At 39.0% G+C, this 13,638-nt stretch overlaps 1 protein-coding gene across 1 annotated transcript in view; it reads right to left on the bottom strand.

Annotated features, from left to right (window-relative positions):
• Positions 1-13,638, bottom strand: part of adss1 (adenylosuccinate synthase 1) — a 39,184-nt gene that overhangs the window by 12,175 nt on the left and 13,371 nt on the right. The window contains exons 4-9 of the mRNA XM_072568627.1: positions 9,292-9,342; positions 9,039-9,105; positions 8,285-8,392; positions 6,956-7,037; positions 4,879-5,005; positions 1,848-2,002 (exon numbers count right to left, since the gene is read on the bottom strand). Of these exons, the coding sequence (XP_072424728.1) occupies positions 1,848-2,002; positions 4,879-5,005; positions 6,956-7,037; positions 8,285-8,392; positions 9,039-9,105; positions 9,292-9,342 (590 nt within the window). The remainder of the gene's footprint in view (positions 1-1,847; positions 2,003-4,878; positions 5,006-6,955; positions 7,038-8,284; positions 8,393-9,038; positions 9,106-9,291; positions 9,343-13,638) is intronic.

Below are 13,638 nucleotides of genomic sequence, written 5' to 3'. Positions count from 1 at the left end.
TGCTTCATTAATATTCAGCCTCCCATGGAACCAAACACAAACAAGTTTAACATCAGGAAAACTCGACAAGGATATGAGCGCAAGTAGCTGGAGGCTTCACCTCACCACCTGCTCTGAATGACCTCCATATTGGTTATAGAACACACATCTTACATTCACGAGCATTGGCATCTGACACATGCCAGCCTGTAACAAATCTTATGGCAATCCTCTGATCCAACTACAGAACACTGCTGCACTAACAAACACCACTGTAATTCTGTGCTCAGGAACCCACACCTAGTTCATGGATTGGACCAGGCTGCATCTCTCGGTTCTTGCTGACTTAGTGCTCACTCACTTTGAGCCTACCTGGGTGCTCACAGCATTCCTACCTTGCTGTACTTTGCCCCTTAGTCAGATATACATGGCTCATACTGCTACTGTATTGTCTTCTCCTTTAGTCCAGACTCAAAAGGCCTCAGCTAGGTCAAGGGAGATAGCCTTCTCTCCGAGTCAAAAGAACAAAGAAAATTTACAGCCCAGGAACAGGCCCTTCGGCCCTCCAAGCCTGAGCCGATCCAAATTCACTATCTAAACCTGTCGGTCAATTCCTAAGCATCTGTATCCCTCTGCTCCCCACCTACTCATGCATCTGTCCAGACGCATCTTAAATGAATCTACTGTGCCTTCCTCTACCACCTCTGCTGGCAACGCGTTCCAAACACCCACCACCCTCTGTGTGAAGTACTCTCTACCTCTCACTTTGAAAGCATAACCTCTGGTTATTGAATCCTTCACCCTGGGAAAAAGCTTGTCTCTATCCACCCTGTTTATACCCTTTAAGATTTTGTAAACCTCAATCAGGTCCCCCTCAATCTCCTTTTTTCAAGCGAAAATAAACCTAACCTACTCAACCTCTCTTCATAGCTAGCACCTTCCATACCAGGCAACATCATCGTAAACCTTCTCTGCACCCTCTCCAAAGTGTCCACATCCTTTTGGTAATGTGGCGACCAGAACTGTACACGGTATTCTAAATGTGGCCGAATCAATGTATTGTACAATTTTAACATGACTTTTGCCAGCTCTTATACTCAATACCCCGCCTGATGAAGGCAAGCATACTGTATGCCTTCTTGACCTCTCTATCCACCTGTGCAGCAATTCAGGGTACAATGGACCTGCACCCCCAGATCTCTCTGTCTATCAACTTTTCTCAAGGCTCTTCCATTTATTGTATAATTCGCTCTTGAATTAGACTTGCCTAAATGCATCACCTCACATTTGTCTGGATTGAAAGCCATCTGCCACTTTTCCGCCCAACTCTCCTGTCTACGTATATCCTCCTGTATTCTCTGACAGTCCCTTATGCTTTCTGCCACTCCACCAATCTGTATGTCATAAAGATTGGTGGAGTGGCAGAACAACTCAACAGCAGCCACCAATACCAGTTGTATCTATTCTCACACAACAAACCTACCATCCCATGATTCAGACTGGTGAACAAACTACCCACAATAGCCCTGTGCTCTCTTACCAAATTGCTGTACGTTTGCAGTAAGACTTTCTTGCTCTTGCAAATATTATTTAAACAACCTGTCCAGACACATAATAGCATGTCTGTGGCAGGTGGGACTCGAACCCAGATCTTCTGGCCCAGAGATAGTGACACTCCCACTGAGCCACAAGATCTTTCCAGGAAACCTGGTTTTAGAGGAGCAAATTATTGCAGATGCTGCAATCTGTACTGAAAACAAAAAGTGCTGGAAATCACAGAGTGTCAGGCAGCTTCTGTTGAGAGAGAAAGCTAACATTTTGAGTCTAGATGGTTCTGAATCCGTGATCATGACAAATGGCAAGCTTACATTTTTGAGTTCTGTTGGGAATGCCCCAATACCCACTCTGGTGGTATAGGCTTTGGCAACACCATAAACTGCTCCAATGTTCGATGGCGGAATGCCCAGGCCTGTGCATACACCTCCAGCAGTGCAATTTGAGGATGTCACAAATGGATAAGTTCCTTTGAATATAAAAAATAGATTACAGTTTCTGGAGAACTCTCACAGTCAGGCTTAATAAACATTTTCTAAGATGTCAATCTCAAAGCTATGAAATAATAAACAGACATAAGTTACATATTCATACTTCAAAAGTACCTTGTTCAAAATTATAATTCAGAATTGTATATTTGACTTTTAATTATCAACACTCTTGATCAAGCTCAAGGTCAATGAAGAAAGTATAGTTTAATTGCGTGAACCTAATTCCTCTCACTGATTGGAAAGGCATAAGGAGCACATGTACATCTGCACTTGGCTTGTTACGTAGCTGCTGGTGAATACACAGACAACCCTACCAAAATAACGGGTACATGCTGCATACCCGCACAATAGCTTTACATGCAGAACAGCCAGTTTAACTTCATCTTTAACCAAACAATATTTTTATATATAATTAAACAGGTTTAAACCAGGAATCAAATTGCAAAGAGTTTGGGCAGGAAGGTCTTACAATGGCATGGCTAGCTCAGCTAGTGGATAATGGGTTTCTGAATCAGAGACCTACATTGGGTGATGACTTGTTTTTTAGAAACAATGGTGGAACTCCACCGTTAAAAGCACTAATTGGTAGCTGGAAATAAAATATCCACTTGCTACTCCTGCCTGTCTCATATTCATTGCTGGATGCAACTGTTATGAGCAGTTAATCCATTTAACTGATTTTATTGTAAAGGAGACAGTTACTAAACACCAGCTTGCAAAAGGAGAAGTAATTGAGCAAGTGAAGAATAGAACAGCTCTTAAAGCACCTCTCACTTTAAACAATCACAGGCTCTGAGACTAACATTTTATCTGCATGTGTGCAAGAAGTCCTCTGTCAAGTGTCAGGGTTAGGCACAAATAAACAGAGCCTTAGAAGTATCATCACTGGGAAAAAAAAGCAGATAGATCCAGGGGTGGGACCGAAGGACACAAGCACAAAATTCACAATCTTCAAGATCAAAGGGTCACCCCATTCTCCCAGAGGAGAACGGATTTATGGAAGACCTTCCAAAGAAAGTAGTTAACACGAACAGATGGCACCTTCAAGAGGAGCCACAAACAAATCCATAGAGACAGAATTGATGTCAACAATCATATTTAACGCTGCTTGATTTCTACTGGAGAGTTTGGAGAAAGACTTGTTCTTTAAGGGTGGCACGGTGGCTCAGTGGTTAGCACTACTGCCTCACAGTACCAGGGTCACAGGTTCGATTCCAGCCTCGGGCGACTGTGTGTGGAGTTTGCACATTCTCTCCAGGTGCTCTGGTTTCCTCCCACAGTCCAAAGATGTGCAGGTTAGGTGAATTGGCCATGCTAAATTGCCCGTAGTGTTAGGTAAAGGGGTAAATGTAGGGGAATGGGTCTGGGTGGATTGCTCTTCAGAGGGTCAGTGTGGACTTTTTGGGCCGAAGGGCCCGTTTCCACACTCTAAGTAATCTAATCTAATCATTACGAGTTTGGGTCCAACAGACGATTTGATGATGGAATTATATGTAAACTTTCAAGGAAATAAACCCAATTGACAAAAATCTTTTTTTGACCTGGGTTTTCTACAGAGACAGGGTGTGCTAAAGTGAGGCTAGTTATATTGATTAGTCAAGATTTCTATCTTCAAGCTTACAAGATATGGATACAGCTTAATGGACAATTGTCTTTGAGGAGTTAGAAACTTAGAAGCCGTTTCAGCAGTGAATTGTTTTCTTCTTGTTGTTCAGGGCTCTCTGCAATTGGGAAAACTCCAACTGTAATAAAAATTAAGTGGTTTCAGGAACTAAAGACACCACATTAACCTGGAGTTTTTTAAAGCACTTACTACACAATTCTGTTTTCAGTATCTGCTGGTTTTAGCTACATGGTAATTCTGATCATTTTAACAAGTACCTCATCTGTACTGTAAACAGCCTAATGGATGCTATGACCCTTTGAACATCAACAATTAATCTTACTAAATATACACATTTAGCATGAATATCTGGTTGATTAATTGTGTTATCACTTTCTATTTAATTAAGCCTGAACTTTTCTTGCTCCTGTAAGGAAACTGATTTGGACTCAGTTTTCAGCAGGTGAATGTCTTCTGATACTGATCTGGGTGATATAGCAAAGCTGTAATGAACACAGGTATTTCTTATTTTACCGAAACAGCCAAGTTAGCAATCAACAAATGTGATCACAAGTGTTGAAAAACAAATTGTGCCAAATATTGATCTTAATGCATTAGTATCACATTTATATTGTAAATGATGGAAAAAACACATAGGAGGTGAAGCAGGTCATTCAGCCCCTCAAACCTGCCCTGACATTCTATAAGATCATTATTGATCTGCCCCAGGGTTTAACTCCTCTTCTGTACAAGCTGCTCATAACCTACAATTCCTGATATTTCAAATATCTATCTACTCTTTAGATAGTTTCAGTGATCTGGGCCTCACAGCTCTCTGGAATTGAGAATTTCAGAGGTTTACTACTCTCAGAAGGAATTCCATTACATCTCAGTTTTAAATGAATGTTACTTTATTCAGTAACTATGTCCCCTATTTCGAGAACTCCCTTTATTCATGCTAACATCTTCTCAACATCTGCTCTGTCAAGCCCCCTCAGAATCTTGTAAAATTCAATAAGATCACCAGCCATTCTTCCAACTCTAATGAGTAAAGGCCTACACTGTTCAGCCATTCTTCACAAATCTGAAATAAACACTTGTGAAATTTGAATGTGCTTCAATATAGAGCAGCTAAATCCCTCCTGCTTATATCATTTTGTTTGTACTGTATTAATACATTTTCATTTCAGTTTTGAATGTGATATGCATTCATTTATTTAGTTGGTAAAATGCAGAGTTTCAAAAACGTACCAAAATCAATGTCGAGTAATGCTGCATTAGCACCTTCCACAAGGATTTTTTTTGCTGGACCATGAAGAGCCTCATGCATAAAGTAAACACCATCACGCACCATTGGCCTTATACGCTCAGCATATTCCTGACAATGAGAGTTAGAACCTTACAGCAAGCTTTTGGTAAAGAAGACAGGTACATTTGAAAGTTATCAGATATTGTATTTACGAGCAAATTTCAAATGACAGCAAGCTCACTCTACCAGCAGAAGTTCTCCCATTCATTCCTATGTTACAGATTTGCCATTAACTGCAACCTGTTTCTCTTCAAAAGAAAATTTGTAATTCAGAATCTGCTAAGTGAAACAGTATCAGATTTTGTATTGCAAAGCCTTAAAACATCAAACATGGCAACACTGGATTCAAATGGCAATATTTTAGTATGAATGTGTCTAATGGCTAACAAAATGGCAAATCCATCATTGACCTATACAGTAAAGCTCCAGGCTGCAGACAATACAAATTTGATTAAATGAAGCATAATATTTGAAGTAGCCAAAAGACCTACTGCCAACTTGTAGGATCATCTTCATTCTTATTTACGTCTTTCATAACTAGCAAAAATCGAATCTAGCTTGATGGAATTTAGGAAATTAAAGTGTGGTACCCAGCCATAATTTACTGTAAAAATAGTCATAAGGTCAAAAATGCCGAGTTTTATTTGTACATAAGTTGGACAACTTTAGGTGATAGCTTCACAGTTAAACACAACTATTTAGAAGTTGCTGTCCAAGATGTGCTGTTCCTCCAGACAGCAAAATGAAAACTGCATCTCTTTGTTTGGCTCTGCATTTAAATGGTGCACATGCACATTGATGATCAAACACATCGCAGAAAGTTAGGACTTTTCCATTCAGCGAAGTGATGGCCTCGTGGTAATATTAATCCAAAGAGCCAGGCAGTGTTCTGGGGACTCGGGTTTGAATTCTACTATGGCAGATGGTGGAATTTGAATGACACAGAACTTCCATGAACTCTATACACTCAATCCAACATATGGGTAAACATTGATAATTGATAAATAACTGTTCAGACCTTTGTGATCACGGTCCATTCAGCTGTGACCACAACAAATACAACATGTCAATCATTGGTGCAGAGTATCTGGACATTACCAAGTATAAGCAGATCAAAGTACATATGTGTTTACATTCATATCAGATTAAATAGGTGGTTACATTTTTACGGTCATAAACATAGTTTAGAGAGGAGTCTCATGATTATTATGTATTTTATGCACTTCTGCAGCTCACATGATTATGCTAGGGGTTGGGGGGTGGAGGCAATTGAACTTCTGTGCATCTACCTGGATACCAACACAATATTAAGAGTTGAAACTCTGGACTTCACCCATCAGAACTTTCTGATGTGGGATTTGAACCTTGCACCTTTAGGAAATGCTACAAGAAACTCCCCCTCCAAAGCAAACATCTCCGCTTTAAGTTAAAAATATTTATTTTACATCGTGCATTAATTTTCTAGTTTTCTAGGGCATCTTTATGATGTTCAATTTAACTTGTGGAACAGCAAAATAAATCATTTATTCATAGGCCTTTCTTCTTTGAATCATTCACTGACAGTTATTCAAAGGCAGCCATGAGCCAGGGTCCTCCACTGTAGAGTGGGATTCTGATCTCAGTCTGATGAGATCAGAAAGTAGCCTCAAATTTAGCACTCCGATGTGGGCAAGCATATGACATCCACAAAGCACTGAGGATTTGGAGTTAGAATTTTTAATTTGAAGATAATCTCAAACTTTATATTATTCTCTCAGATTTAGTTTTCTACTTATTTTCACATTCCTTCCAGGATTCCATAAAATGCCTTTGAAATTGATAAAAGTATGACGGACAAATATTTGAGCACAATTAAAAATTGTTTGGAGTTATTATAAGAGTAGGCAAATCAATATCACAGGTAAACATTTTACTATATGAAATACCTTGACAATGTAATGACATAATAAATTCTTGCACGCAATTTTGGGTAACAGGATGAAAATCTGCCGATTCTGGAAAGCTTTTTCATCATTTTACCTTTAATTTTTTAAGTTGTCCTTCAATGTCTACTTTCAGGTTAGGAAACATGGACTGATATTGTTGAGCCAGAAGTTTAAATCTGTTAAGGAATCAAAAATTATACAAGTAGTATTAGCCTCTCCATTATTTGGGATTTGTTGTAACCAAAGACGAATTATTGAAATTCACAGCACATAAGGTGATCATTGACCCTTTGTGGTTTCGTTAATTTTTTTGACCTAGCAACATAAACTTAGTCCCATTGTCCTGCTCTCTTCCTGCACCACGGTATCATCTTCTACTTCAAATATTTATCCACTTTTCCTTTCAAGGAGATAATGACCTCTGCCTCACCACTCTCCCTAAAGCAAATGATTCTGTGGTGCAACAATCTTGGGTAGAGAAATTTCTTCTAATCTGTCTCTTAAATCAATTAAGTTGTTAATTTTATGTTGATAATTTTCATCACTAATTATTCAACCAAGACAACACAATCTTAAAATTAGATGACAGCCAAAAATATTACAATTGTTAAACGAGATCTGAAAGACCTAAGGCAGGCAGGTTAGCACTGTGGTCTTTCTCGTTTTCCTATAAAAATAATCTGGTGTTTTGGAAACTTGCACTAAATAAAAGTAAGTGTAGCAATGTGGGCAAAAACCTTAACTTCAGAAACTAGTGCAGTGATCAAACTCCAGTTGGACAATCACCAACTGTTAGCATTTTTTGTTAATAAAAGCTGATGGTTCATTTTCTGGTACTACATGATCAGATTCTAGAAAGACCCGGGACATTATTAAAGCTAAGGACTATTGCAAATCCCAGCATTACCACTCATGGAAAGCTGACGTATTGATTGGCCCTTCAAGTAATTGGTGATATGTAGTCAATACAATTGTGCAATAATTTACATTTGTTCTTACGTCACTGTGAACAATTTAGCCCATACCTGAAAAGACTGGGCCACATTTTTAAATAATCTGTTAGCACTTCACATATTAAATATTTTCAGACAGCTAAAATCACAGATAAATTGAGCAGGTCTGACAATATTTTGAGAATCTGCACCTGTAAAATATTTTATCCTGTATACATTAATTTTTCACTTTAAAATATTTATCTCCTCCTTTCCATATATCCAGTAACACCTAACAATCAAGGGAATAGTAGGAAACTTGGTTCAGAGCCTTACGTGTAACAAAATGCACAAGTGAGACTTAAATTCAATCCAGAGCTACTTAGTATTATCAACAAATTACACACTACAAGCAAACTTCAGTAATTTACTGAACTATAATCTAGGTCATCCCATTAATGTGAATGTCTGCAAAAGTTCCTAGTTTTTACCTGGAGCTGAAGTCACTGAAGTCAGCCAAAAGGTCACAGATTCGGAGACCAGTCCGTGCTGCTTTGGAGGAGTATGTCGGTCCTATCCCCTTCCTTGTGGTGCCAATACTAGAAAGACAACATACAGTTCTTTAATATGATGTATAAGAAAGAAGTCCCATCTTTTGATCAAAAGTATATTTTATAAATAATTTGGCAAAGGAAAGTTGTGAAAAGAAAACTTGAAGATAAATGTAGATTTGTTCTTTAAGCAATATCAATGGATAGCTCGTAGTGGAATCTATTTTGGAAGGTGATGCAGTTCCCTTGCTGCCCAAACTACTCCAAAGGCACTGCATTAACATTGTGTGCATACATTTAACTGAAGGATTTAGTTTTGGGGTACAGATATTTCCTGAAGTCAAAAGTGAGGCACATGCCAGCACTATGAAAACATTTTGCTGTTTTTTTAGTCTATACTAATGGGCTAAAACTGACAGAAAATCACAGATGTCTACATATACTTTTACTGGCAAGTCTTGGATTGGAAATACCCAGTGGTCAGAAACATATAGGAAAATCCCTTCTCAATTCAGCACTATTATCATTACAATTAAACACTGATGCTGCTGTTCCTGTCAAGAAACAATTGTATAAATTGCATAAAATGGAATAATATCCATTAAGTATAAGCAAGAATAACAGTATTTATTAAGCTGACTTAACTTCTAATGTGCTGCTGCATCACATATTTAACACTGACAGTCATATTTACTTTTTTCCCTCTTGCTCTTGTCGCTGAATTTCTTGGAGACCATCAACAGCTTGATGAAAATCAAACACTGTTAAACAAAATAAAAAGTTAGAGTTCAAAACATACATGAAATTGCATTTTCTAATTTCCTTAATTTCAGTGTTACAAAATACATTACCAAACCAAGAACCCACTAAATTGTTATTAAGAAATTCGCAGCTTGGTTCTTTCAACAAACTAGATTTTAAGAACAGCTTTAGCATCACTTACGTACCCAAATGTGCTCTGTCTGAAATGATCAACCTCTTCTCCCATTCTTTTAATCCTGGTAAAATATATAAGAGTACAGAAGATCAAAACATAGAATTAATACAGATTCATCCATGAGACAGGGTCAGCAAATTTCTCAAAGTCAGCTCCACTTGACTAAAGTAAAGCTGGCTGAGCGAGATCAGCTCCAAGGACTTTCATGGTCATAACTGATGGAATTAAAGTTAGACTACAGTGGGAACGCAGTCCTGGTTATAATGTTGTTGAAATAGACAGGAACAAAAAGGGAAGAAGTTAAAGTGGATCCTCATTAGAGGAAGTAGAGATGTCCAGGACTACAGCATTAAGACAGAATCAAATGGATAATTCAAGATATTGGATGACAAGTTATACAATTTCTGACATTGACTGGTGATTGAAACTTTGACAAGTTCTGAGAGCTTAAACATTCTGGAGATAACTTCCTAAAGCTGCTGTTTCACTTGAAAATCTTTATCAGGAATTAACTTACTTAAATATGTACTTCCTTAGTATCCCAAAGTAGCAAAACAAAAGAGGGGAATGGTGGAATTTATTAAACAAGAAATTACAGTACCAAAGCAGTTGCAGGAAGTTGAAGATAGATCCAGTTTGGTTAGGATTAAGGAACAATTTTGTAGAGTACCTTGATTAACATCAGAAGTATAACCGTAATAGTGATGTCAGAGACACATATTTAAACAGCAAGAGCTGGGAAGGAGTAGAATTCTCACTTTGTGGGAGGATAACAAACATTTCAAGCTCTAAATAAAGAACGCATACAGAAAGTAGCATGGAACAGAATCTCACCCTCTTTATGTGATGTGAACAATGGCAAGAAATGTGGGAAAATGTAGCGAGCATAAAAAAAAATGTTATTTTCGAATATTCCAAGAAAATCTTTTCCAATATTCCTCTCAAGATACAACTGGCAACTTCAGATTCTTGTTGGCCAACAGTGACTATTCCCACGCATTAGCATGCAATTATTTAAGCTCCAACATCCCTTATGTGTCACTTCAAATTCTCCTCCTCATCACTGAGAAATAAGGGGCATATTCCCAACCTGTAAATCAGAGCTGGTGCTTTCCCAGCTATTATACAGCTGCTTCTTCAAAACAATGTCCCATCATGCTCCACAGTGATTAGCTTCCTCATCCCTTTGTCCAAGCAAATTGACATCAGTAAACCACCAGCCTCACCATTACATCATGCATGCTTCTGTACCAAGTCTCACTACATTAGCCCTTCTAAACTCTACTTTGAAACGGAGGTACAGTGCAAGGGTTGAATCCATTTCTGTCACTTAGGGGTTAAATTTTAATGGTAGCCACAAATGGACCCACAGACCTACAAAAGGCAGGCTAGGAGTAATGTTCCCTCTATGCTATGTGGCTGTGTGTGCACCTGCTTAGCATCAGCTTCCAGTTGCAGAGTTTGGAGATTCACACAGAAAACATGGGGGCTTGTGCAGGGGCTTGTAGTGTTGGACTCAAAAATAATACCTCCAAATCAAAAGATTGAGGTTAATGGTAAAGGGTAAATTGGACAGAAAAAATGAGCAATTGAAGCAAAATGGAAAACTAAATATGAATAGGCTGGTGTAACTATGTTTGGTTGGGCAGTAACTGCATAATCTTGACTGTTTGTGGGTGAACTGTTCTTTTAAGTAGTTATAATGTAAGAACCGGGAGGAGGAGTAGGTCATCTGACCCTTCCAGCCAGCTCTGACATTCAATAAGGTCATGGCTGATCTTTTTGTGGCCTCAGCTCCACCTACCTGCCCTTTCACCATAATCCTTAATTCCTACTGTTCAAAAAATCTTAGCTTTAAAGAGGAAGCCTCAACTACTTCACTGGGTATGGAATTCCACAGATTCACAACCCTTTGGGTAAAGAGGTTCATCCTCACTCTGCTTCCCCTAGTTTTGAGGCTGTGCCCACTTGTCCTCGTTTTACCCACTAGTGGAAACATCCTCTTTACTTCTATTTTATCTATTCTCTTCATAATTTTGAATGTTTCTATAACACCCCGCTCATTCTTCTAAATGCCAATGAATGTAATCCCTGTCTACTCAGGCTCTCCTCTTAAATCAACTCCTCAACTTTGGAATCAACCAAGTGAACCTCCTCTGCACCTCCTCGAGTGCCAGTAATCCTTTCTCAAGTTGAGCAAAACTGTATGGAGCCAACTTGAGATATCTTCCACTTGTTTTTTTTTGCACAATAGAATGTCTAGAAAAGTACTGAAATGATGATATAGCGTGTAATCAGTGCAGTACTATAATATTATTTTTATAGCATCAGCCCACTCATTGGATTTTCTCCATTTGACCATGTTCATAAGACTGGGTCCGTGGAATCTGAGATGGAGCTTGAAGTCCCAGCTGTCCAAAGACTCCAATATGAAGACAAAGTAGTGAAATTCATTAGTTCGAGTGTATATAAAGTAGTTTATGCTAATAGATTTGCTCAGTAATTTATATAAAAAATAGTTTAAACTAATAGATTAGTTTGTGGATGTAGGTTTGCTTGCTGAGCTGGAAGGTTAGTTTTCAGACATTTCGTCACCATACTAGGTAACATCTTCAGTGAGCTCCTAGATGATCACCACAGGAAATTACATCACCAACCAAAGGAAACCTAAACACACAAATAGAAAGCGGGCCATTGCCACCAGTGCTTCATCCAGAAGCTCACTGAACATGTTACCTAGTATGGTGACGAAATATCTGAAAATGAATCTTCAGCTCAGCGAGCAAACCTACATCTTGAACCTCAACCTGAGCTAAAGATCTTCTCAAAACTCTCTAACAGATTGGTTTGTATATAGGTTAAGTAGGTTAATAAATTGGCTATATATTGTAGGACACATGTCTTCTTGTAATCATTTTGTTCAGACCTTGAAGAACCCATTAGATACTTGCAAGCTAATGATTCAGAGCTGCACTGTCAGATAGAAGGTGAAATACAAATTAAGGCTCAACTGCATTACTGTAGTCACATGTTGGCAATTTTTCTTCCATGGGGCAGCACGGTGGCTCAGTGGTTAGCACTGCTGCCTCACAGCACCAGGGACCCAGGTTCAATTTCTGCCTCGGGCAACTATCTGTGTGGAGTGTACACATTCTCCCAGTGTCTGCGTGGGTTTCTTCCTGGCGCTCCGGTTTCCTCCCAGAGTCCAAAGATATGCAGGTTAGGTGAATTGGCCATGCTTAATTGCCTGTAGTGTTAGGTGGTTTAGTCAGGGGTAAATATAGGGGGATGGGTTTCTCTTCGGAGAGTTGGTGTGGACTTGTTGGGTCGAAGGGCCTGTTTCCGCACTGTAGGTAATCTAATCTAATCTAATATATTTGTTTTGACAAAGATCATTAGATTTCTAATTCAAGATGTTTTGTTGAATTCAAATTGCACTGTAGTGTAATTTGAATTCATGTCCCCAGAACATTACCTGGAGCTTTGGATTACTTGTTCTGTGATGAAACACTTTTGCTGTCACATCTCACCTATATTTACAAAAGTGAAAGGTTTCACCTGTGCCACTTAGCTCTTTTGTACCTTTGCCTTCCACTAATTCTAACTGCAGTCCTGACTTTCATATCTGGGGTGGAGGAATCCTGCTCTGTCTTTGGTTCTGTGGCTTTCGAACATTGAGGCTGCTGTCTCCTGGTACTTTCGGGTAAGTATGGCACAGGCCTCCAAAGAGGCTCCTGTCCAGATGCAGGCTCACCCTTCTCAGCTAAAACTGTTGCAGGCTGTAATCAAAGACATGGAGGAGGCTGAGAAACTGGACACTTCTGGACCCCATTTGACAACACATTTCAGTGGAAAATGGGAAAATTCCACCATGGTGGAAGGGGTAACATATTGACCTGGATAGAAGATTGGCTCACTAACAGAAACAAGCAGAATTGGCATAAATGGGTCATTTTGTGGTTGCAAGATGTAACAAGAGGTGTGCCACAGATTCCAGTGCTGGGGCTCAACTTTTGACAACTTCTGCAAGGGACTGAAGATATGGTTGCTAAATCTGATGACATGGGTCAGAGGTTATACATTAGTTATGGAGGGCTTTAGTGAGATCACTGTACTTAAGAATGGATGTAAATGCATGGGAAGCAGCTCATGGGAAACTTACTCGACTAAAACTTGGAATGAGCTGGTTGAGGAGGAGAGATTGACAAGCTAGGTTTGTAACTGCTGGAGTTCAGAAGAGAAAGAGGTGCCTTGATTGAGACAAAATTCTGAGGAGTCTTGGCAGGGTGCTTGTTTGCAGAAAGAATGTTTCCTCTTGCGGGAGAATACAGAACTAGGGATCACTGTTTGAAAATAA

This window comes from Chiloscyllium punctatum, chromosome 4 (assembly GCF_047496795.1).
Source record: "Chiloscyllium punctatum isolate Juve2018m chromosome 4, sChiPun1.3, whole genome shotgun sequence".
NCBI classification, from domain to species: Eukaryota; Metazoa; Chordata; class Chondrichthyes; order Orectolobiformes; family Hemiscylliidae; genus Chiloscyllium; species Chiloscyllium punctatum.
The sequence above is the reverse complement of the archived record's forward strand: the minus strand, read 5'-3'. Positions and strand labels throughout refer to the sequence as shown.